This window comes from Triturus cristatus, chromosome 1_2, assembly GCF_964204655.1.
Source record: "Triturus cristatus chromosome 1_2, aTriCri1.1, whole genome shotgun sequence".
NCBI lineage: Eukaryota > Metazoa > Chordata > Amphibia > Caudata > Salamandridae > Triturus > Triturus cristatus.
In genome coordinates this window covers 549141521-549168544 of record NC_140580.1, presented here as the reverse complement: position 1 = coordinate 549168544, position 27024 = coordinate 549141521, and the positions used below count along the sequence as shown (strand labels likewise).

The window sequence follows — 27024 nt, the reverse complement described above, 5'->3', positions numbered from 1 at the left end:
TGCTTTTTTTGGTTAAACAAATTGGCTTGTCAACCAGAGCCTGCAAAATGGTGTTACCTTAAAAGACATATCTACCAGTTACACATTTGTATTTTATGTAAATATTCAACCGTTTGACAAAAATGAGATTGTGATTTTAATACAGAATGGTCTGTGAACACCAGAAAACTGGGAAGGTTTGCATAGAATACTGAAAGCTGCAAGAGGAGTGCACTCCAGGGAGAGGTCACTGCTACAGTCTTAGCACTCACATGGCACTGCTGGAGAAAGGTCATATTACTTGAAAGCGTCTTGTGCTCTGATCATTCTAAACCACAAGCAATGCCTACCCCTCATTCAGAACAGAATGTTCAGCATCGATCTGAACCTCAGCCCCACAAGGGACTGCTATTTGCCATGAAAAACAAACAATAACTAGTCCAAACCTTAGTCAGCGGCATGAACAGGGGCCAATTTAGACCCTAGCTTTCATACAACACGTTATTGGATTCACCGTGGACACCAACCTCAGTCTCAAGGGCCACACTGCCAAGGAAACAAGGACTGCCTGGTACCATCAGATAGAGGCAATAATGTGCAAAAGAGAAAAGACTAGATGGCAGACGCAGACCTGTTCTATCAATGCACCCGGGATATGAAACAACATTTCTGTATCTATCAGGGCCTCACAAACCATGCCTGGAAACGAGTTATAGACACACCTCTTTAAAGAGCACTACTTCTCAATGCAGTAACAGTTCACTTCTACCAGAACCCCTTGTCCCTCCAATCAGTTGTTGGCACTTCATGGGGCTCTGCATTGGATAGGATAGGATTACATCTATGATTATAATACCTTCATGGTCTTCATCCCAATTATTTCCTGGGAGAAAAATGGAAGTACTCCCAAGGCTGGGCTTACATCCCCCCTTCCCGTCAAAAAAAGTAACATAATGGGGCGCTGCCGACAACGGACAGTAGGCCAAGGGAGCTGTGGGTCGAAAAAGTTTCGGACCCACTGAAGTAGAGTGTCTGTCAGGTTGAACAAAGATCAGACTGACAGACACTCTCCTTGTCATGAGTAAGGTGGGAGGTGTAGCTCCTCAACCCATACGGACAAGCTGCAGCTGTAAGCCACTGTGCTGATTACAGTACTCATTACTGAAAACAGGGACAGATGAAGACCCAGAAAAACATAAAACGTATTTAGCCATTTCTCTCACCCTATGTTTTCCCCATTACCCATCACACTGCCTCCTTATTTAGATTAGATTTTTCTCCAACCTCACAGCGCTAAATGTCAGAAAAGCAGTGACTCATTTCTGTTTTATGTTGCTCATGCTTTCATTTTTCTGGGCCCAATGTTCTTGCCATTGATACAGCATAAGTCATGATAGCCTCAACAGCCAGGACACTTCTCAACGTGGGTTCCTCGGGGAAGTAGAAAAGGCAACAGCAAGCAGCGGATTTCATGAACAGTGGAAAAAGACTTTTCCATGACCGTAATATGGCGTTATAGACCATAATGTCTTCTAAACCCAAAGTTTATAAATGGAACTATGGAAGTCCACACAGAAAAAGAGAAATCAAAATTTACTTTGCAACCCATCTCCACCCTCGAGCAATATTTTTATCGATAGAGCCATAATCAAGACTATAAGAGTGTAGACCTGAAGAGAGGCACGATGGCTTACGCTTCTGAAGCCAATATGGGTAAGCTCCATTGTATGCCAAACCTCCTTAGTTAACATTATATACATACCAATGACAAATAAAGAAATGTATCAGTGAGTTTCAGAGCAAAGTAAAAATAATATTGTAAAGTTCACCCAAAAATTCCACTACATGGTGGTAAGTGTAAATGTTTCGATCTCTAAATTTCCCCAGAGCAGATGTTTGCTTTCTGTAAGCAAGTTATTGTGCAATGTTAATCCGCATGAACACATCTTATAGATTGAATTTCTCCTTGGAAGAAAAATGTAGCTTTTGTCCAGGAAAGCTATAATTAATTTAATGAAAGGCTAACTTCAGTAGTACATATTGGCATTGCTTGCATATGTACAGCAAGAATCTAAAAAAAAAACAGAATGACAGGAGTCTTAAGGAGGAGGTAAAGGGTAGGGTTTTGAGATACGATTTGAAGGTAGGTGAGTAAGATAGTAGGTGTAGGATAAAGGACAGAGATAGGCATTGGAAGAGAAGAGCTCCTGCGTTTGCCCTTTTTGGGCGACTTTCTATGTACAGTCCATAGCTTTCATACATATTTTGTGTGTACTATGCCAGCGGCGGCTCCTCCGCTAAGGCGGAGGAGCATCGTCCCACGGCTCTGCGGGAAGTTTAATAATGAAAGCTAAAAAGATAATAACTAATGTTATAATGATTTTGGCTTTCCTTCCTGCTTAGGTGCTGAGCGGGGCGGGTGGGGCTGGCTGGCCAGAGCTGGGGGAGGAGTGTTAGGCACACTCTTGGGCCAGCCAAACTGTCCTGAGCACTTTGCATGTTCCCCACCAGGCTGTATTACACAGCCTGGTAGGGAACATGCACAGCCTTCCTGTCCCCACCTGAGTGCTGAACCACGGCGCTCAGACCAATCACAACGCTGCATTACAGCATTGTGATTGACCAGGGGATTCTGGGAGGCTGTGTGAATCCTGTTGCGGCGCGGAGAAGACATATGAGGAGAGGTGGCTGCTGGCGGAACCCAGGTAAACCCACCACCCCCATTCAGTAGCAGCCGCTATTGTACTATGCCCTCTGGTTTGCCACAGATGTAAATGGTATTTCTGGGTGTTTGGAACTTTGCATTTAATTTGCCGCTTGTTAGGGTCAGCGTCAAGATGATGGAGGAGTAGGACACACCGTCTGCTTCCTCCACGCGGGTCCTGGAATTTCGGGACTTTGAAGCAGGCTTGTACAAAGAGCTGCCTTCTGTTAGCAGGCCGTGCTAAGATGTCAGTAGCGTGGCTCTCTGAAGCATTGCTCTAAGGACCTGGGCCAGAGCAGTGAGAGTGGGTTGAAAAGCCTTCTCCTGAGAGTGGTGAGGTTCAGGGTGAGGCCAGCGGAGGCAGGGGAAGATAGACCCAATTGAGGAGACATTTGGACCCAGGAGCCCTTCAAGATGGCAGAAGATGGGTGTGTGGGTGGGTGGGCGACGGTTGTTCAATAAGAAGTAGGCCCCCTGGCTCATGGGGGACTTGTGACTGCTTGTGCTTTCTGTACGGGGTCTCATAACGCACGACGGTCGGCCCGGGGAGGGAGAGATGTGTGGGCAACAGGGAAAGAGAATAGAGGGGGCAGGCCCGGTGGGCAGCAGTGCCCAGAGAAAGAGAAGATTTTGAGATGCCCTGGAGTCTTGGGTCGTAATTGACAGAAGTGTCTGGCTGATTTCCTGTGAAGGACATGGGCAGTGAAGTACCCTGCATACAAGTGACAGATGGGTCTGCGCAAGAAGGAAGAACAGTCTGCAATAACCAGAACAGGGGTGCCTACTGATGGGATCAGACATCAACGAGTGCTGAGAAACCTGGCCTAGGTTAGGCAGCGGGGTCCACCTGTTAGAGGCAGTCACCCCGCAGAAGAGGAGAAGTTCTGGGGAGTAGAGGATATGGGGGAGAGCAGTGAATAGAATGCAAACAGTAACCCAAAACAACCTGAGGTGGGTAAATGGGAGGAAAGGGGGACTGGACCAGAGTGATTACCACTGATCCCCAGGGTCATCCTAGAGTCACTACCTACCCAGAGGCATAGGCAGTGGCTACCAGTGGAGATCACTAGCTAGTGGGAGAACTGGATTACTTCCCTGCCATGGCCCTGGTGTTTGAAGTACTGCTGCGGCTGAAGAGGCTGCGCATATGAAGATCTGGGCTGGGACAGTGGGTGACAAAGCATTGGTTTAATGGAAGCACAGTCTATGTGTTTCTCCCCAAATGAGAAGATACAATAGTATGGTCCAGACATTACGCAAACTCTAAGTGACCAAACCACAAGATGACAATGCCAAAAGTCAAGAAATATCACATGCTCTGAAAAATGCTTCTCTAATCCAGCACCACAAAAGGACACACCTATCTCAAGCAGGACCAGGAGGTGACTGCAGGGTGAATGATGCCACAGGTGTGGACATTCCTGTCACACAATCCTTCATTCAAGAGTTGTTCCAGGGCCTAAGAGAAGGTATTTCTGTTCTGAAATTGACCATCACCATAGAAGTACAAAACCTAAGCCTGGACCTAGCAGACAGGGAGGGGGCAGAGTATTGATATTAGAAAATACAGGCGACAGCCGAGAAGAAGAGTTGAAATTTCTCACTCAGGATATATCAAAATATAGAGATGCAAAACTATTTGGAAGACTTGGAAAATAGACCAGCCATAATAACATCTGAATTAGAGGGGTACTGATGGAGAGAGAGGCTCCAGACATTGACGCATATGTACAAAGATTGTTCAAATTTAGCCTGAATAATGAAGAAGTGCCCTGATCAAACTTGACAGATCACATTGTATGGGATTATGGTCAGCCAGAGGCACTAGCAAGCAGACATCCTCACCTGCATCAATAATTTTGAAAAAAATGGAGAGATTATAATGCAAGCCAGGATGAAGAATGCTGTTATTTTTGAAGGCTCAAAAATCTATCTATTCCAGGAACTTTCAAAAATCACCTTGCAGAAACATAGATCATTCCTCCTTGTACCTGAGAGATAAGCAAATCCCATATAGATGGGGCCATCACTCCTTGTCAGAGGCCAGGGGTATCTGTGGCCTGAATGATCCAGCCCAGCAACAGCAGAGGGACACAGATGGCAAATCTGGGTCTTGACGCTGGACCACCGCACAGTGCAGTCGGAAAAGAACCAAACTGTCAGTGATTACGAGTGTCAAAGGAGCAAACTCATCCAGAGCTAACGGATAGGAAGGGACCTAGACATGCAGGGCGCTGTAGAGGCGGCACAGGACATAGTGGTCCATATAAGTGGCATTACCGAAGCGAAAGCTGTCAACTTGGGAAATGAAGTGACCCTCTGGGAGGAAGTCATCAAAAGTATGAGGGTTTGTTGCGACAGCGTATGTTGGACCAGCTTCTCATGTGTTATGGGCAGCTACTGGTTGTCTGCCAGGGGTAGTGCAGGGGAGAGCAGATGTTTTACCCCCAATAAATTAAGAAGTTTCCTCCAAACCCAGCTGGTGTTGGAAAGAGTTTGAATGTGTGGGGGAGCCCTGCCAGGAGTATGGAACTCTGGGGCATAAGGGCAGCCTGGTCAATTTCAGGCTTAGAGTATGGGATGCAAGCATCCGCATGGAATAAATAGTGAGCGAATTGGCAATGCGTGGCTACATGGTACAATTGAAAGTGTAGAACATCAAATCACCTATACAGCGACCTTGGTTTGCCCGCCGGCGTGGAAGCAGTGGAGTCCAATTGGGGTCTAGGAGCATGTTAATGTCACCACCCAGTATGATGTGGTAAAAATCGCTGCCCCCTATCAGGGAACGGAGTGTTTGAAAGAAGTTGAGTATGTCAATATTCGGGCGTACGTGCTGACCAATTGCACCCTCAGCCCTGGATTGAAAGGATGCTGACCTTATCGAATAAGTGCCTCTCACATAGAGTCGGTGGATAAAAATACCAAATTTTTAAGATTTATCTTAAACAGGGATTCAGAGTCAATAAATCTCATCTGTTTAGGGAGTTGATTCCAAGCCTTTGTTCCTAAGACTGCAAAGGATTTCCCACCTTTGTCTTACACCTAAACGTAGGAGGTTTAAGAAGATAAGCTGAGGAGGATCTCAGGGTGCGTGAGGGGGTATGGGGAATAAATCTAGAAGCTAGATATTTGGGACCTATTAATCTGTATGCTCTGAAGGTGAGCAGGAGGATGCTCAATCAAATTATCTTGCATACAGGGAGCCAATGAAGTGTATTGAGGGCAGCTGGGGCAGATGAGTGATGTGGTAGTTTCAGCACAAGCTTAGCGGCTGCATGTTGCACTACCTGCAGTTTTTGAAGAGTTTGTTTGGTTGTGCCTGCATATAGACTGTTACAATAGTTCAGTCTGGAAGTAATTGGTGCAATGGAAACTGTCTTTCTAGCTGCAAGTGGGAGATAATCAAAAAATGTTTCTGTGATTTTTTCAACTGGAAACATGTGCTTGCCAAAGCAAGAGCTTGTGGCTTAACGGTTAGCGCAGCATCAAATTTTACCCCTAGATCTTTTACTACCGTAACAGTGTTTGGCGGGGAGGGGGGTCCAGAATCTGGCCACCATGTTAACGGGTCGGAGGCGGTGGTCTTACCGAAGAGCATAATCTCGTTTTTTTCTGAGATGCATTTGAGGTGGTTGGATTGCATTCACGGAATTACCTCAGTTAGATAGTGTTTGAAATTTAACTCTGAGCCCAAGGATGCTTTGTCCAGTTTCAGGATAAGCTGTCTGTCATCTACATATGATGTAGTTTTGATGCCAAAAGAAGAAATCAACTTAATTAGCGGGCCATATATATGTTGAACAATGCTGAGCTAAGAGAGGAGCCCTGAGGTACTCCTGAGATGATTTTTTTTCTGGTGATAGGAAGGGGCCTAGCACCACCATTTGACTGCGGTCTAAAAGAAAAGAGTTTAACCAGGCTAAAGCGAGATGAGTAATCCCACAGTTTTTGATGCGTTGCAGAAAGATATCATGTCAAATGTCGTCAAATGCGGCTGAGAGATCTAATAAAATCAATGGAGATTGTTGGTTTCTTCGATGAATGGGTTGCTGGATCCGGGAGACTTTTTTTTTTGTAGTGGTTTAACCGCCATGGCTTTCCAGTCGTTTGAACTGCCGTGGTAGTCAGAGCGGTATTTACAATTTCATTGAATAATGGATTCACTATATCCACAAATTTATGAAGGACGGAAGCAGTGCAGGGGTCAAATGGAGAGCCTGATTTACAGGAAAGAATTGCTTGTCGCAATTGTTCTGGACTAATTCTCTGAAAGACTTGAAATGAAAATTCCGTCTGCAGGGGATCTGCCTCTGGCTCCTGTATTGTCAGTGGAGTTGCACTAAACTCTAATTGAATGTACCGATTTTTTCTTCGAAGCACTCAGAGATTTGATTACAGAGGATTTGTGAAGGGAGAATCTCGCTGGCCAATGCTTTTGGCTGTAGGAATGATTTAGCGATTAAGAATATGGATTTTTGGTCATGTTGGGCTTCCCTAATCTGCTATGTGGAATACGCCTTCTTAGCTAACTTAATCTGCACATGGTAGATTTTTTGAGTTTGTTTAAACTGAACCAAGGCTTCCTCCTTATAAGCTCTTCTCCACCTATGCTCATGCTGTTTGCAGAGAAGGTGCTGGTCTGTTAAGGTCTATGTGTACCATGGAGCTGATGGTTGGAATCTCTGTTTCTTCTTTTTGGAAGTTACCGGCGCTAGTTTGTTAATTATTTGTGTAATCCAGGTTTTGAACATTGTGGTATCAGTTGTTATGTTACCCGATAGGGTATGGGTGGTAGCAGAAGCAAATTTGGTCAGCTCGCGATCCTTTAACAGAGTAGTCCATTTACGTATAGATTGACACATCGAACATAGATCGACACGGTGAAAGGACCTGATTATCTGAGTGGGGAAGGTGAGTGGGGTGAACATATGGTCAGACCACGTCTGCTGGATAGGGGGGTCCAACTGTGAGATTTAACAGGTTGGAGCAGATACCATCCATTGTGTGTCCTCCCAGGTGGGTAGGTAGTGTCCCCAGTAGGTGGACCTCAATGGTGTTTAACGTCTCTGTGAAGTTGATTACTACTGGGTTGTTACAAACACTCAAGATGGAGATTAAAGTCTCCTAGAATGATTAATTTTGAGTAGCGAAGTGCTAGGGCTTCTCCTAAAGTTGTTAGGAAATTAGCACAGAGTTCCTGGGGTGTTAAATCAGTATTCCTGCCATAGATAGTGAGGGACTAAGATTGAAACAAATGCCGAGGCTTTCTGCCCCTTTCAGGATATCTTATTCAAAGGTGTTGCATTGGTAGGTGTCCTGAAAAATATTTGCCAATCCATCACCATGTGCTTCGGTTCTCTCTTGGTGTAGCCTGGAGGAAGCGTAATAGCAATGTGTGGATTGCACCATTTCTTGAGCCATGATTCCGTAATGAAGAGAGAGTCTAATTTAAAATCATGTATTTCCTGGGTGTGTTTGCTCATAGAGAGTGCATTGATCCGGCCAGCTTGAAATACTTTTGTCTGTGACCCATTAGTGATAGGGCAAGGGAGATTGGGGGAGGTCCCAAGTATAGATTGTCACACGCTAGGGGGCCCTTTATTTTTCCAGGTGAGAGGCTGATATCACAGTGCTGGGAGGTATTATTTAAAGATCTTAAAAATGTGGATTACAATGAGGTACCTGTTTGTGGTCAGACAGCATGGCTGGCGCTGATCACGATCCAGGCACATACGGACGCAGACGGGCACGCCGGTGGTGCGCATCCGAGGTGGGAGGCCAATTTAATGCTGGTGCCTCGATAACCACTAGAGCGCTCACCCACGAAAAATGGCCCCTCTAACAGTGCACTGGCAAAGGACAACGTGCGGTGTGCAAAGGAGGAATATATGAGGTAAAGGAACTGGGTTCTCGTAGTTTTTGATGACCATATGTGGTAGGATTTAAAACAACAGTGCAAGTTCAAATTCAAATTCACTTTACACATTAGAACAGTCCTTCTAAATTTTAAAATAATACAAAGATATAAAAGGAGCAATGACCAGCAATTCCCTAAAAGCAGAGTGGCATTCTGCTCTGTCCTTGTGAAGGTAAGTAGATTGAGTTCCTGTAAATGGGGTAACAGTAACACCTTTTATTGACAGAGCTTATAAACTGCAGGTGTTTTTTTGAAATGCTAGATATAAAAGAGTTATTATTATGTGCCCTCACTCAAACTAAAAATGCTTCTATTGTATTGAATTGTATTGCAGCACTAATATAGTGTTTCCTACCTATTGCAGGCATTGAAGGGCATTTTCGGAGGGGTAGCTGTTAGACCCGGCCTTGTAGCATGGCTCTTCCTGTCCTCGCACTACCTAACCTGGTACCAGGGACCCCAAGCACACGGCCCAGCCGATCCTTCCCACCAGAACACACACACGCAGCCCGGGCCTCCCCGTCCATGGCCTCTCTCCTTTCGGCCACCCCGGGCACGCGTGCCCACTTCGTGCACCAAGATGGCCGCCCGGCCCCAGCACAACCCGGGCCTAGAGGCGCCACTCCGGCTGGAGGACATCACGCTTCCAGGGGATGAGAGAGGGAGGAGCAGTTTCTATCGCACCTCTGAACCCCCCTGGGACGATGGGTTTCGATCGGCCCTCCGGCCTCCCTGAGGGCTGGCTCCACGCCTGCTGGGTGTCTGGGACTCCTCCCGACCCGGCCCTAAAAGGATCAAAAGACAATAGCAGGAAACCTCGACAAGCGACCCCCAGGTGACAAGACCCCTGCCTGCACAGACTCCGGACATCAAAGAGGGGTCGACCTATAACAAGGGGTGCTCTGGGACTGTCCGGCAGATTCGCCTTGGAACATCTGAGCCCTGCTGAGTGACTCGCGGCTCCCCGAAGAACGTAAGACCTCCGAACCTATGCTTGAGCCCTGCTGAGTGACTCGCGGCTCCCTGAAGATCGTAAGACCTCCGAACTTGTGCTTGAGCCCTGCTGAGTGACTCGCGGCTCCCCGAAGAACGTAAGACCTCCGAACTTGTGCTTGAGCCCTGCTGAGTGACTCGCGGCTCCCTGAAGATCGTAAGACCTCCGAACTGGTGCTTGAGCCTGCTGAGTGACTCGCGGCTCCCCCTGACTCTCTTTGGTCCCGCCGGACCCCACGACGACAAGCGTATCCCCCAGCTCGAGGATTGTGAGCTGTGCGCCGGGTACGCTCCTGCATTTGATCCGATCCCCCCAAAGACTGTCCCGCTACCCCCTACCCCCGCCAAGACTCTGTGAGCCCACGCTCTGCTTGTAAATATCTGCCTTACGGATCATAAAGATCCTACCACTTCGATTTGATAAAGCTTGAATCCTAAGAACCCTCGGTGTGGTGTCTATTTGTCGTGTGGTGCCAAGTGTACGATCCTAGGTACGAGATTCCTCCCCTGCGGAATCTCCCGCCAGTGCCCGGCTACGATACCTTGAGGGTGGGTCTCAGGACAGTCAGGGCCCCCTCCAGGCTCCCCTGAGGTCGCCTTCTAACATTGGTGGCAAGCGACGGGATTCGGGCCCATAACCTAGAGATCGTACCGTGAACGACTGACACTACCGACAAAGATGGCAGAAGGAAGCGCCATGAGCCCCGCAGAAGCCAACACCAACAGGGTGTTCCAGGTGGAACAACTAGAAGAATACACGCACAAAGAACTGAAGCAGTTCTGCAAGGAACTTAAAATCGCTACCACCGGTCTCAACACCAAAGAAGATTTGCAGAAAGCACTGAAAGCTTGGGTGGATGCCGGGGCCTCCCGCCCAGAAGGCATGGGGGAGCGACACGACGAAGCAGAACCCACCCAAGGCGAAAGCAGCAGCAATCAGGTGCGAGGCTTCATGCCAGACGGGGGCCTTTCCCCGGAAGAGCTCGCAGACAGAGAGAGAAGTCGCAATCACGAACTCGAGTTAGCCAAACTCAAAATCGAAGGCGAATTGAAATTAGCAGAAAAAAAGCTAGCAGTAGAACAAATGCGCGTACAAGGCGAATTGGAGGAGAAGAAGCTCCAACGGGAGCACGAAGGAAGGAAGCTTCAACTAGAGCACGAACGCAGCTTGAAGGAGATCGAGCTCAAAGCCAGAAACGAGGAAGGGAGGCCCCCGGGGAACCGAGAGGCGACCTCCCCGGCGGAACAGAAGGTCCACATCCCCAAGGACGTGGTCAAAGAATATTATAAAAATGATGACATTCAACAATGGTTCAGGGCCTACGAGGTCGCCATGACCTCTCATCGGGTCCCGCAGAAGGACTGGGGGGCAGGGCTGTGGGGACGGTTTCTGAGCGAAGGAAGGGACACCCTGCTCGACCTACCCCTCTCCCTGCAGACCTCCTACAGCCACATGAAAGAGGCTCTCCTCACTAGGTACGGCCTCACCCCAGAGATGTACCGTCAGCGATTCCGGGACTGCAGGAAGATCCCGGGCACCACCTGGGTGGAGTATGTAAACTTTTTCAGTCGGGCCTTCGATGGGTGGATCAAGGGCAGCAAGGTCACCACCCTCGAGGAACTCACCGACCTCATGTTGTGGGAACACCTGGCGGCGAACTGCTTTGTGGAACTACGCCAGCATCTGCTCGACAGCAAACTCACCGATCCCCGGAAGCTGGCTGTGGAAGCAGACCGCTGGACCAACACCCGGGCCCCCCGGAGCAGTGTAGGAGAATACCCCCGAGCCAGTCAGGGACCACCCCGCCAGAGAGGGGGAGGGAACCAGGGAGGGCAGAGAGAGTCCCAGTCGAGTCCCCCGAAGGCCCAACCTCCACCTTTCCCGGCGCCCCCCCCACCAGTCTCCGGACCCCCCGGGAGACGGGGGCACCGGGTAACCATCACTTGTTTCCGTTGTCAAAGGCCCGGGCACTACGCCAATGACCCGGAGTGCCCCATGGCCCCCCAGGTTCCCCCTGCTGCAAACCCTGCTAGACAGATAGCCAACGTAGCCCTGGGGGAGGAGGTTGAGGACACCGGGGAGTGGGAACCCGCAGCTATGGCCCTAGTGTCCCTGGGAGACAGAGAGATGGTCCCTGGTAGCCTCCTGCCCTCCAACACGAAGAAGTACGGGCAGCTCGTCAAAATCAATGGCCACCAGATAGAAGCCCTGCGAGACACCGGGGCCAGCATCACCGGTGTCCTTAGGCACTTAGTCCCCGAGGAGCAGATCCTACCCAACGTCTTTTGCCCCGTAATTTCCGCAGATAATAGAGAGAGTATGTGTCAGGTAGCCCTGGTGCCGTTTGAGTGGGGAGGGGTGATAGGTAAACTGAGGGTTGCCGTAAGAACCTACCAGCCGGTCGACTGCCTCTTAGGGAACGACCTGGAGAGTTCTCCCTGGAAGTACGTCGAGCGCAAGGCCCACCTAGAGATGATGGGACTCCCCGAGTGGGTGTGCGCCACCACCCGATCTATGTCCGCCCGACTCACCCCCCTGGGGGAAGTCGAGAACCCCCCGACCGAGGTAGTCAGAGCAGTCCCCGCCGAGGGTCCTCCCGTCCCCCCATCGGGAGGGTCAGTCGCCAGCGACGAACCCTCCGACACCACCCCGGTCCCCGAATTAAGCGATCTGGCCGAATTGGCCCCGTGGCGCCACGAGGGCGGGCCCACCCGGGAGGAGTTCTGCCGGGAGCAAGCCACCTGTCCTTCCCTGGTCGGACGACGGCACCAGGCCGAGGGCCAAGCCGCAGGCGACCAGACCGGAACACATCGAGTTTATTGGGAGAATAACCTCTTGTACAGTGAGCAGAAGTCGGTGGAGCTAGGATCCGGCCGGGTGCTGGTGGTACCCCTACGCTTCCGAGACTTCCTCCTGGGCTTGGCCCACGACGTCCCCCTCGCCGGCCACCTGGGACAAGACAAAACCTACAGCCGTCTCGTGACTCACTTTTACTGGCCTAGGATGAGAGTAGCTGTAGAAGCCCACTGCAAGTCCTGTCCCACGTGCCAGGCTAGTGGGAAGAGTGGGGGGAAGCGCAAGGCTCCCCTCCAACCCTTCCCGGTCGTCAGTATCCCATTCGAAAGAGTCGGAATCGACATCGTGGGGCCCCTGGATCCCCCCACCTCCCAAGGTCACCGTTTCATTCTGGTCCTAGTGGATCACGCCACCCGATACCCTGAGGCGATCCCCCTACGCACCGTCACGGCTCCCGTGGTGGGCCGAGCCCTGATGGGGATCTTTTCCCGGGTGGGTTTTCCCCGTGAGGTCGTGAGCGATCGCGGCACTAATTTTATCTCGAAATACATGACCTCCCTGTGGCAACAATGTGGGGTGTCCTATAAGTTCACCACCCCGTACCATCCCCAAGGGAACGGCCTAGTAGAAAGGTTTAACCGGACTCTGAAGGGGATGATCCACGGCCTAGAAGAACCCCTCCGGCGTAAGTGGGACGTCCTGCTCCCCTGCCTCCTGTTCGCTTACCGGGAAGTCCCACAGAAGTCCTTGGGGTTCAGCCCGTTTGAATTACTATATGGGCACCCCGTACGAGGTCCCCTCAGTTTGGTTAAGGAAGGGTGGGAGGCAGCACCCCAGACCCCCCCACGAGATGTGTTCCAATACGTTCTGGCCCTCCGGAACCAGACCAGGAAGTTCCGAAAGCTGGCCGAGGCCAACCTGGAGGCCAGCCACGAAGAAATGAAGCGCTGGTACGACCAGAATGCCACTCTGGTCGAGTTCCAGCCGGGCCAGCAGGTATGGGTCATGGCCCCCGTGAAGCCTGGCGCCCTCCAGGACAAGTGGACCGGGCCCTTCAAAGTGATTGAGCGGAAGAGTCCAGTCACGTACTTGGTGGACGTCCAGTCGCCCCGGGATCCCCTGCGGGTCCTACACGTGAACCGCCTCAAGCCTCACTTCGTACGGACAGAACTGAGCCTCCTGCTGGCCACCGATGACGGGGCCGAAGATGAGTCCGATCCCCTCCCGGACCTCCTGTGTGTCAAGGAGAAGGATGGCTCTGTAGAGGGAGTAAACCTCTCCCCATCCCTCACTGACCAGCAACAAGCGGACTGTCGCCAGCTCCTAGGACAATTCTCCGACCTCTTCTCCCTGATCCCCCGAGTCACCGACTGGTGTGTCCATGACGTGGACACCGGGGACAGCCCGCCAGTGAGACACCGAGCCTACCGAGTCCCTGACCGAGTCCGGTCCTGCATTCAAGCTGAAGTCTCGAAGATGTTGACCCTGGGGGTGATCGAGCCCTCCGATAGTCCCTGGGCCAGTCCCGTGGTCCTAGTTCCGAAGGCAGCGGCCCCCGGTGACGCCCCCGAGCTCCGATTCTGCGTGGACTACCGGGGGCTCAATGACGTCACCCGGGCCGATGCCCACCCCATACCCCGAGCCGACGAGCTCATTGACCGACTCGGGGCGGCCCGGTTCCTCAGCACATTCGACCTCACCTGCGGATACTGGCAGATTGCGCTCACAGAGGAAGCCAAGGAGCGGTCCGCCTTCTCCACCCCAGATGGGCATTATCGCTTCCGCGTAATGGAACAGTTCAGTGCGGCCTATCTAGACGACATCGCTGTTTTCAGCTCCGGATGGAGTGAGCACCTCCAGCACCTCCGGAGAGTGCTAACCGCCCTGCGCCAGGCAGGCCTCACAGTAAAAGCCAGCAAGTGCCAGATTGGGCAAGGATCAGTAGTCTACCTGGGGCACCAGGTCGGGAGCGGTCAGGTCGCCCCTCTACAGCCAAAGATCGATGCCATCCTAGCCTGGGAACCGCCCACCACCCAAACGGAGGTCCGAGCCTTCCTGGGCCTCACTGGCTACTACCGAAGATTCATCCGGGGGTATGGCAGCCTGGTTGGCCCCCTCACCGAACTCACATCAAAAAAACAGCCCAAGAGGGTGCAGTGGACGACTGCCTGCCAGGAAGCGTTCGATGCCCTAAAGAAGGCCATGTGCACGGCCCCCGTCCTCCTGGCTCCCGACTACTCCAAGGAGTTTGTAGTCCAGACCGATGCCTCCGAGCATGGCATTGGGGCCGTCCTGTCCCAGGTGAATGACCAAGGCCTAGACCAGCCCATCGCCTTCCTCAGCCGGCGGCTGTTGCCCAGAGAACAGAGGTGGAGCACCATTGAGCGCGAAGCATTTGCCGTAGTCTGGGCCCTCAAAAAGCTGCGCCCTTACCTGTTTGGCACCCATTTCAAAGTACAAACCGACCATCGGCCCTTGCGATGGCTCATGCAAATGCGAGGAGAAAACCCCAAGCTACTGCGGTGGTCAATCTCCCTCCAGGGGATGGATTTCACCGTAGAACATCGCCCTGGTACGGACCACGCCAACGCGGACGGCCTCTCCTGGTTCTTCCGCCTCAGCGAAGAGAACCCCCCAAGATGATGGGTAGTTCTCTCCGGCTTTCAGCTGGGGGGGACGCGTGTTAGACCCGGCCTTGTAGCATGGCTCTTCCTGTCCTTGCACTACCTAACCTGGTACCAGGGACCCCAAGCACACGGCCCAGCCGATCCTTCCCACCAGAACACACACACGCAGCCCGGGCCTCCCCGTCCATGGCCTCTCTCCTTTCGGCCACCCCGGGCACGCGTGCCCACTTCGTGCACCAAGATGGCCGCCCGGCCCCAGCACAACCCGGGCCTAGAGGCGCCACTCCGGCTGGAGGACATCACGCTTCCAGGGGATGAGAGAGGGAGGAGCAGTTTCTATCGCACCTCTGAACTCCCCTGGGACGATGGGTTTCGATCGGCCCTCCGGCCTCCCTGAGGGCTGGCTCCACGCCTGCTGGGTGTCTGGGACTCCTCCCGACCCGGCCCTGAAAGGATCAAAAGACAATAGCAGGAAACCTCGACAAGCGACCCCCAGGTGACAAGACCCCTGCCTGCACAGACCCCGGACATCAAAGAGGGGTCGACCTATAACAAGGGGTGCTCTGGGACTGTCCGGCAGATTCGCCTTGGAACATCTGAGCCCTGCTGAGTGACTCGCGGCTCCCCGAAGAACGTAAGACCTCCGAACCTATGCTTGAGCCCTGCTGAGTGACTCGCGGCTCCCTGAAGATCGTAAGACCTCCGAACTTGTGCTTGAGCCCTGCTGAGTGACTCGCGGCTCCCCGAAGAACGTAAGACCTCCGAACTTGTGCTTGAGCCCTGCTGAGTGACTCGCGGCTCCCTGAAGATCGTAAGACCTCCGAACTGGTGCTTGAGCCTGCTGAGTGACTCGCGGCTCCCCCTGACTCTCTTTGGTCCCGCCGGACCCCACGACGACAAGCGTATCCCCCAGCTCGAGGATTGTGAGCTGTGCGCCGGGTACGCTCCTGCATTTGATCCGATCCCCCCAAAGACTGTCCCGCTACCCCCTACCCCCGCCAAGACTCTGTGAGCCCACGCTCTGCTTGTAAATATCTGCCTTACGGATCATAAAGATCCTACCACTTCGATTTGATAAAGCTTGAATCCTAAGAACCCTCGGTGTGGTGTCTATTTGTCGTGTGGTGCCAAGTGTACGATCCTAGGTACGAGATTCCTCCCCTGCGGAATCTCCCGCCAGTGCCCGGCTACGATACCTTGAGGGTGGGTCTCAGGACAGTCAGGGCCCCCTCCGGGCTCCCCTGAGGTCGCCTTCTAACAGTAGCAAAATACACAATTCGGGACAGCTTGGTTGGAATATTGTTGTCTGTATTGTGAGTCTATGTGGCAGTGGTGGTTGTTGGCACAAAAATACGGTGAGCGCTATTAATACTTACATTAAAACACACACACACATACATTAAAAAAATACATTAAAACACAAAAAGACATTAAAATTAACATCCAGGAAACAAAAAATCATAGGGCCATATGTAGGAAGGCAAATTGCTATCGCAAATGCTGAAATTCGCAGAATTTCGGCGTTTGCGATCGCAATTTGGGCAGTGTGCTATGTAGCACACAAAAACCCACATGCAAAATAAGGAATCGCAAAATTTGCGATTCCTTATTTTGCTAATGCATTTAAGGAATCCCAAATTGCGATTCCTTAAATGCAATGTAGGAAGCACCCAAGTTGTGCAATTTTGGCTTAAGGAATCGCATATTACCACCAACCTCAGGTTGGTGGTAATTTGCGATTTCCTTGAAAAATGCACTTTTTTGCATTTTTCAAAGTGCCATGTGGCGCACATACATGCCCTTAGCGCATGTATGTGCGCCACATGTGCACACATGTTTATTTCAGGGGTGCAAAAGGGTGTCCTATTGACACCCTTGCAACCTTGAAATTGCATTCTCAATTTGCGATTCTCTAATTGAGAATCGCAAATTGAGAATGTCTTCCTATTCATTCCTATGGGCCTTCTAGCCCATAGGAATGAATGGCAAGGTATTCCTTATTTGCGAATCTCAATTTGGGATTCGCAAATAAGGAATAGGTGGGAATCGCAAAATATTTTGCTAATCCTACCTACATTCCGTTTTACAATTCTCTAATTGCGATTCCCTAAAAACTGCAATTAGAGAATCGCAAAACTCGTTGTACCTACAAATGGCCCTAAGTTACTTACCTTATCCTGCAGGACGTCATTGATACTCTCCAGTCCATGGCTCCAGACTCCTCTGAGAACAAGGTGATATCACACAGCCAAATAGCTTATCCAATCCAGATGCTGTTCTCATGCTGTGATGCAGGCTGCCTCTGTGCTCCAAAAAGCACTGAAGGCATGTGCCTGCTCTCCAACCCAGCTGTCTAAGACAGCTGGGTTGGAGAGTTTGAATTACGCGTGACGGTTTGGCCGTAGCAAGGTAGTCGCCCAAACTGACATGCGCAGTTCAGACTGAAAGGGCCTCTTGTCATTGCTGCCAATCAGCAGCAATAATGCACTGGCTCCACCGTACCCTCTTCGGTCGGCAGAAAGCTGAAAAAATAAAATGGTAATAAAACCCTTTTATTATCATTTTATTTTTGCAGCTTTCTGCACATCAGTGAGTGGGGGCAGCGCTCCTCCGCTCCTATGGAGGAACCGCCATTGCTATGTGGGAAGCATTTTGAGGGTTTGCATGAATGATGGGAGGAGTACTCTTATTTTGTCCTGGGATGTGTTGTTTAGCATTGTAATGAAAGGGGAGGTGCGAGAGATGGATGCAGAATTTATGGTTGTAATTTAGTTTGCAGCTTTGGTTTCCCCTGCGTGTCCCTTATATTTTTAAATCAATGAATAAAGATTACAATAGATACTTAAAGGCAAGAAGTAAGTACATAAATATATCCGTGGATGGTTTGTGTTACATTCAACTTCTATGAAATTGTGACTATGTGATGTCTAGAGATTGATCACAATATATTAAAGAGGCCATCCAGTGAATAGAAAAACAGTTCCCTTTACCCAGTCCATTTAACTAACAATCAGTAGGTGTTTAGAATGAGGTTGTATTTCAAAATGATGTCTCTGAAACATATTGAGACATCATTCATGGTATGGCGCCTTTAAGTGAGCACCAATGAGTTGGGTAACAATAAACATCTGTTATTCAGCGCCAAGATGCCCTTGGGTGAACGTGTACTTTACAAATACACATGTTATGTTATGTTAAGTATGGTACCTACAGGAATGGGTTATTAGAGTCCTCCAGGGCCAGTTATGTGTGACAGATCTCTTAAACCAATGACTGCCTGTCTGTTCTGGAAACTAAGTAGTTGGCGGAGGCCAACTGCTATATGATTTTAAAAAATGATTTACAATAAGCAGCTGGAGCCAATTACACTGCATTTTACACCACAATATGGTAAATCAATTTTAAACCGAACTCCTAAAAGAAATGGGTGCACGAGTAAAGGGGATGAGCAACCATAAACCCATTGTAGGGTAGTACCTTTATGAGAACAAAAATTGTGTTACTCAGCACTCCAAAGGAAAGTCACCAAATCAGTCAAATTTTCAATTTAGATATTCTTGAAATGTAAATCAGTTATCCATGTTTTAATGGAATATACTAGAGGAGTCCCATGTCTGGTTATAGTTCATTTCTTTCTCTAAAATTATTTTTTTGATTGCAGCCATAGCCAATGTATTTCATCCTCCCTGGGACTTTTTCAGGGCTGAATTAGGTCCATATATAGACATCAGGTATGTTATTTAGCCATCCAATAGTTAAGAAACTGAATAAATGTGATCAAGGACAGTTCGTAAATCCAACCTCATGTCTGTGTCAGTGTTAGAAACTGGATCTCTAATTAGCAGAGGTATGCACCTTTGTCCAAGCTGAGACCATGATCCTAGGCAGGGTAAGTCACAACACTACCCAAATGATTCTGCGCTCACCCTCAGTAGCTTGAAGACAATGTGTAAAGTATTTTTGCAATGGCTCATACCACAACACAATGAAGCAGCACATTAAGACTCCACACTGTGATAGAAAAATAAACTCTGAGTTTATATAAATAACACAAGACCAAAGGCGATAAGAATCTTTTCGGCATGAAGTATGAAGTTGTGTGGATTCAAAAAGTGAGAAGCGCGCTTGGAAGCTGCAATTGTTCAATGAGTTATTGGGTCGCAATAGACCAGGAAAAAGTCAAGAGTTCAGGCTGACTGCGAGGGAGTGCGGGACAGCAGCAGGGACCTCCTTGGATATGCTGAACAAAAGTACCTTGACTTGGATGATGTTATTGTTAAGAGGCTGCGTAGATCATGCTTGATCACAATATATTAAAGAGGCCATCCAGTGAATAGAAAAACAGTTCCCTTTACCCAGTCCATTTAACTAACAATCAGTAGGTGTTTAGAATGAGGTTGTATTTCAAAATGATGTCTCTGAAACATATTGAGACATCATTCATGGTATGGCGCCTTTAAGTGAGCACCAATGAGTTGGGTAACAATAAACATCTGTTATTCAGCGCCAAGATGCCCTTGGGTGAACGTGTACTTTACAAATACACATGTTATGTTATGTTAAGTATGGTACCTACAGGAATGGGTTATTAGAGTCCTCCAGGGCCAGTTATGTGTGACAGATCTCTTAAACCAATGACTGCCTGTCTGTTCTGGAAACTAAGTAGTTGGCTGAGGCCAACTGCTATATGATTTTAAAAAATGATTTACAATAAGCAGCTGGAGCCAATTACACTGCATTTTACACCACAATATGGTAAATCAATTTTAAACCGAACTCCTAAAAGAAATGGGTGCACGAGTAAAGGGGATGAGCAACCATAAACCCATTGTAGGGTAGTACCTTTATGAGAACAAAAATTGTGTTACTCAGCACTCCAAAGGAAAGTCACCAAATCAGTCCAATTTTCAATTTAGATATTCTTGAAATGTAAATCAGTTATCCATGTTTTAATGGAATATACTAGAGGAGTCCCATGTCTGGTTATAGTTCATTTCTTTCTCTAAAATTATTTTTTTGATTGCAGCCATAGCCAATGTATTTCATCCTCCCTGGGACTTTTTCATGGCTGAATTAGGTCCATATATAGACATCAGGTATGTTATTTAGCCATCCAATAGTTAAGAAACTGAATAAATGTGATCAAGGACAGTTCGTAAATCCAACCTCATGTCTGTGTCAGTGTTAGAAACTGGATCTCTAATTAGCAGAGGTATGCACCTTTGTCCAAGCTGAGACCATGATCCTAGGCAGGGTAAGTCACAACACTACCCAAATGATTCTGCGCTCACCCTCAGTAGCTTGAAGACAATGTGTAAAGTATTTTTGCAATGGCTCATACCACAACACAATGAAGCAGCACATTAAGACTCCACACTGTGATAGAAAAATAAACTCTGAGTTTATATAAATAACACAAGACCAAAGGCGATAAGAATCTTTTCGGCATGAAGTATGAAGTTGTGTGGATTCAAAAAGTGAGAAGCGCGCTTGGAAGCTGCAATTGTTCAATGAGTTATTGGGTCGCAATAGACCAGGAAAAAGTCAAGAGTTCAGGCTGACTGCGAGGGAGTGCGGGACAGCAGCAGGGACCTCCTTGGATATGCTGAACAAAAGTACCTTGACTTGGATGATGTTATTGTTAAGAGGCTGCGTAGATCATGCTGTGTGGACGAGATGCATAGGGGTCTCCCATGTAGCTACGGCGAGGCGCCGAGTCCACTACACGTAACAGAGAGAGTGTGCAGTTTCAGACCCACGTTGCGACAGAGCTATGACTAATCCGATGTGGATGTGCGTGTTCAGGAGTTTGAGCTCCTTAAAGCCTCACTACCAAGGGTTCAGCACAGGGATGGCATCACTTGGCAGAGGAGACTCCCAATGCATAGAGTTCAGGCACAGATGCAGTGGTTCAAGTCTTTGATATCCCTGAGACTTCGGAACGGGGGCAATCCAGCAAGCCCTTGGAGTCACTCTGGTTTCAAGTGATGTGGTCCAGCCCTTCTCACCCAGTCAGTAGAACAGCAGGCAGAAGGGGAGCTCAGCACAGCAGGAACACAGCATGGCAAAGTTCAGCAAAGCAGCAGTCTTTTTGGTAGCACGCGGCTCTTCTTCCTGGTGGAATGGTCACAGGTCCAGAAGTGTACTTGTTTGTTCCAGAGGTTCAGTACTTATACCCAGCGGTGCCTCTGAAGTGAGTAAGACTTCAAGAAAGCTTTGAAGTGCACAGAGGTTCCCTCCTTCCTGACCTGGCTCCAGACACACTACAGGGGGTAATCAATCCTTCAGGTGGGGACAGGACACAGTCCTTTCAGGTGTAAGTGTCAGCTTCTCCCTGCCATCCTTCTTGGGATGGGCCATCTGTATGCAGATGGCCATACAAGCACATCTACTCTTTCTTGATGTGTGGTGGTCTCGCAGGAATGCCGGAAGCTAGCTGTCATCCACCCGAGACATGTATTTCAGAGATAGGCAGCAGGCATCAAATGACTAAGCGCATAAATGTCAACTTTCTAAAAGTGCCATTTGCTAAACTGAAATCTAAAATTCAACATCACCGTAAGTTGTGATTTTAGATTGTGAGTTCAGTGACATTAAACTTGAAATGTCTATTTCTCCCCATTCAGGACTTATGCTTTAAACGAGGTAATAAGGTAAACCCAATGCTGGCCTATGGAAGAGATTGGCCTCACAGTAGCAAAAAACGACTTTGGGAAATTTTCACTACAAGGACATGTAAAACCAAATAGTTCATGCCCTGCTCCGTACATACATTGAACACTGCCCTGCGGGTCAACAGTGCCTACCTTAGGGGTGATTTACATGTAGGAAGAGGGAAGGATTATGCCTGACAAGAAGTTTACCTTACCAGGTCAATAATGGCAGTCTAAAACTGTACAAATAGGTTCTTCATCTGCAGGTCCGAATCATGGGTAGAGGGCTACGTGGTGGGTGGCACAATTAGTGCTTCAGCCCACTAGCAGCATTGAACTTACCAGCCCTGGGTACATTTTATGCACAGTATAAGGGACTTATACATAAATCGAATATGTCAATTGGGAATTAACCAATGTTACCATGTTGAGAGGAGAGAGCACAAGCACTTTAGCACTGGTAGCGGTGGTAGAGTGTGCAGAGTCCAAAAACCAGCAAAAACGAGTTCAGAAAAATAGAGGAAGGCAAGCAAAAAATTGTGGAAGGCCATCCTAAGGCTGTCAGGTCTAACAGTCAGTAACTAATCTTTTAAAGAATGTCATTAGTCCGTCTTGCTAGCGCTACCAGGTCACCTGACACCCAATCCCTGCTAACACGATGGACTAATGACTAATAAGATAGTCAATGTCAGTATATGGAACTAATTCAGCCCTGTAGAAGTCCCACTGGATTGGGGGACGTGGCAGAAACTAGTTGATCACACTTAAAGACCAAGGAGTGATAGTAACTCCAACTAGCCTGTTTCCCCCAGTTTTCAACCCTGTCAGATGGACCTGTGAATGAATACTGATCTGGGCACCTCCTAGGCAATTTTATGCATTTCCTCATATAGATCCCACACCCTTTTCCCTTAAAAAGTGCTTCCTTGTAAGGAAAGAGTACGTAGCATGCCCGACCCTCAGAGAGTCAGGGAGAATTCGGTGAAGAAGCATATTACTGGACAACATTCAGGAAGTAAAAGTTTATTTTAAGAAAAATGTCTTTTCCCTATATACAGTGGGAGTGAGATGACTCGAGGTTGACTCTCTCTTGATTGTGACACTGTATACAAGGAGGATGAGTCACACACTCTGTTTCCCTATTCCTTCCCTCTGTTGATTTTTATAAAGTTCAAGAACCACCACTTCCTGTGAGGGCATCAGAATCAAATGTCACATGATGATTCTGTGATGTCAGTGTGAGTAAAAGGGCATGTGATGTCAAGTTCATTATCCCTGGCATTTTAATGACATAACATCAATCTATCTAAGGCAAGTTAAATGCAGTGTGGGGAAGTAAGAACCAAACCCACTTCACAGTTCCTCCAATATTTGAAAGTGGAGATGCAGAAGGAGCAACCCTCAAATTTTACAGGTACAGAGTCCAAGGCATGATAGATAGCATGATCCTTCAGCAGAAAGGTGGCCTCACACCCCTAATGGACTTGTATTTAGAAACTTTACATGTAGTGTGTTAATCCAGAACTGTCCAAAGCATGCATACTGTGCAACCGTATGCTGAGAACCAGGCTGTAACCGGTTAGCTGACCACCATGACTGCAGCTAATCTAGAATACATCAGTCATCTTGAAAAGGTGTGAAGCCTTTCAAAAGAATCTATGATTAGTCATAAAATGTTACAAAACATGAGCTTACCTGAGCATCGGAATTTTTTGCTTTTAATCTGCCCAATGCGTTTGTTTGCAAGGCGACGTGGGCTAGCACACCTGGCGCCACTTGTTTCAATGGGGTTGGTTCGTAAGAAATCCGCCAGCCACTTCAGATTACAGTCACATATAAATGGATTTTGAGCCAAATGGCTTTAAAAAAGAACAAAAGAAATATAATAAGACAATATATACATTTGCTGTGATTTTTTGAAAGGGTGTGTATGTACATTGCGATTTATCTGGCACAAACAACAATTATATTTGTCTACATGTTTAAAATGTTGTATGTTTCCCACCAAGAAGGAATTGTGCTAAAAGTTGTTTTATGCAACATACAAATAGGATTACTGTGAATTGTTTTCAAAGATTTACACCATGTATTCAAAGATCCTAGAAAGTATCAAGGGGCCATCGTTTGAAAGAAAAGGATTCTACCTTTCAATAGCACAGGTGCCGAATAGACAGTGACAGCGTGTACTCTACAGCTGAATCCCATTTATAAGGTTCAATATTGTGCTGCAGGATGAAATTTCAAGGAAGATATATGGAGATTTATGTAGCACTTTTGTGGTTGCAAACCCCTCAATTTTTATATGCACAGGGTTTGCAACTGCAAATGTACAAGTTGCATTGTATTAAAGGTACTTAGCAGGTTAAAAAAAGGTCTTTTTGACTTCACAAGTGCCTTTCTGGCTCATTCCAAATGGCACAGAGAAGGGTGGTGTAAGGGTGATGCTCATCCTCACCGAGAGTTGCAATGATATGCCTCAATGTCTTTTGACCGCAATTGTGGTTGCAAACCATTGGGAGGTTTCAGACACCCAGTGGCGTAGCAAGGGGGGCAGTCTCCCACCCCGGCCTTACCTGTGGTCGGGATCGCCAGCACCCCCGCTCTTCCATTTGCCCACCACGGGCGGCAAACGCAGGGGCCGCCACAGGTGGCATAAGGTCTAGCAACGGCCCTGTAGACACGCAACTTGGGTTGATAGTCCATTTACAGAGAGGAAGTGTTCCCACCTTGTGAGTGGTAGTCAGGTGCCTGGGGAGGGGGGGTTTGGGGGGGGGGCAGTGGTCCTATAGAGCCGTTAATACTATGCTCAGTGTTATTCGCTGCTCTGTTTTTTTTTTTATAAAGCAGCCTCTGTCCTTTTCTGGGATGGGGGTTGTTTACATTTTTTTTAAACAGGTTACGCAAGGGCGTAATTTTGGTTGAGTGCCCTGTATCCCTGCTTTCACAACTGGTCACAAAATGTCTTCTGCCTCGGACATAATTAACGAGGCAGGAGGTTTGACAACCTCCTGCGTGTCTGCATTTTGCAATGTGACTGTCTAGTAAATTGGTTATATTGTAAATTATAGGGCAGGTCGCAAACCTGTAGCTGTAGAATAAAATACTGACTGATTTGCGGCCTGCCATTTATACATCAAGCCCTGAGTCTTTTAACTTCCTACTCAGGCTGTCTTGTAGGTTCCTCAATAGTGTTCATAATATTAGGTGTGCGACCACTGAATAAACATATTACAAATTTTAATCAAACTTTATGAAATGTGTGCAGTGTTTTAAACAATTTAAACAAAAATAGGTTTAGCTGAAGAAAAAAACATGCCCATTGACTTAATAGAGATTTTTTTCAGCAACGTAAATCACATATTCTGATGCATTGTTTCACTTATTCTACTGAAAAAAAATTCAAACTGACTTTTTGCAACAGAATGTTTTAGAAAAAGGATTTTGGTAGACAATTACTCCAAGAGAGTGAGTGAACAAACAGAACCATGATATTCCAATTACAAGAAATACAGTTATGAATTTGTTCTATATCCCGTAATTAAAATTTCAGCCAGCCCAAGTTGTTATGCTGCTCCTCCCTTTCCAACCATCACTAGGTAGGTTGTTCACCTGGGTACCTCTAGGCCCCAGAAAATCCTAATCACCTGCAGAGACCCTCAAGATTCCATACTGTGCGCTGTCATTTTCCACCTCTTCATCGAGCTCTTTGGGGCTCCTCTAACCAATAACTGCATCCAAAATCACCAGTATGCTAAAGATGCACGGCTCTACTTACAAAGTCTCCTCCTCTCCAAACATCTGACACACCAAACACTTTTGGCACCGCATTCAACCATGGATGTTCAGAACCTATTTGAGACTCAACCCCACTAAGGCAGTATTCCTGCTAATTGCCAAGAACAGCAAGCAAGTACTAGTACAAAGCTGATGACCTGAAACTTGACGGCTTCTAACCCCAACTTCACCCAATGCCAAGTTGCTTTGATTCATCCTGGACACCAACGTCACCCTCAAAATAAACAATGGCAAGAAAATAAGGAAGACCTGGCACCAGCTCTCCCTACTGAAGACAGTGAAACAGATCCTCCTAGAAAGAGACTTCAAAACTTCTGTTTAGGCCCCCGTACTCTTACTTCTGGACATCCCATACAATGCAGAACAACTCATCCAGGTGTGAAAATTATGATCATATCAACCCCATCCTGATAGAACTCAATTGGTGCCCCACCATCTTAGGGCTCTATGCACACCTGCAGCCAGGATACAATTAGACTGGATACAAAGAAGTGAAAACAACAAGGTTCAAGCCCTACTCCATCTATGCACTAGTACAAACTCCCTATATAAACCAGGAGTGCTCCAACCCCACTCCAATTCAGGAAAGAGTAAATGAGATATCTCCTTAAAGAGAAGTACATCATAATAAAGTAACAGTCCACAAACCATCTGGCTCTCAAACCGCTTGTTGACTGTAGCCTTTTCCTTGACCCTGTACAGAATTCTGCTTTCTTGGCTAGGTTCATGATATAGAAACACCGCCTACATACATTTACACGTTTACACATGAACTAGCCCATCAGGTTTCAGACTGAGGCAATCAATGTGGTATAATCTAAGTTTGCCATATGTTCAATTTCTGAGAATTTCTATCTTGATTGTACAGTGCTCTGAAAACCCGTTGCAGGTGAAGTTTGTGCTACATAAGACAATAAATAAATAAATAAACAATTTTCAGTAATTGCAGGGCTTGCAGAACTGTGTAAGAACAAGATGCGCCTCTGTGAATTGCCTCATTAAAATATCCGTGGAGCTGAACTCTTTAAAATGTTCCCAGAAGTTCTTTCAGAACATACTTAGAGCATAAACCATTTACTGGAAACCAGATGTTGTTATTCTTATGGTCTTTCCCAATCAACATTTGAATCTTCTTTGAACTTTTTAAAAGCTTTCTGACAACAGAGCAAGCACTGTGAAAAACAAAGTTTTATTTGATAGCAGGGCTAAGGAAGCAGCACTCTGGGATGTTATAACTGACCCTAAAATAGTCACATTACCAGTATGCTAAAGAAAGAACTATAACATACAGTAGATATTTTAACAGCATATAAACCAAGTAAATGTGGCTCTTTCCATGCCCAGGTTCCTTGAAAGGAACTGCGCCTCCCAATCTATATATCTCAATAAATCTAATAAATTTAACACATCTTCCTTACCATAGAACTCATCTCAGCTTCTGGCCAGGAATTTGAGGATGTGGTGAGCTCGATATGAAATTACACATGCAAACATCTGTATGGCTCACAGCTCTTTGATATCTCATATTGCTTTATCTGCACTGCTCCCTGGTGCTG

The 27024-nt window shown here is 47.8% G+C and overlaps 1 protein-coding gene across 1 annotated transcript in view; it reads right to left on the bottom strand.

Annotated features, from left to right (window-relative positions):
- SLIT1 (slit guidance ligand 1) overlaps positions 1-27024 on the bottom strand; it is a 789534-nt gene that overhangs the window by 254352 nt on the left and 508158 nt on the right. Inside the window, exon 14 of the mRNA XM_085606416.1 lies at positions 23369-23532. Coding sequence (XP_085462542.1) covers positions 23369-23532 — 164 coding nt within the window. The remainder of the gene's footprint in view (positions 1-23368; positions 23533-27024) is intronic.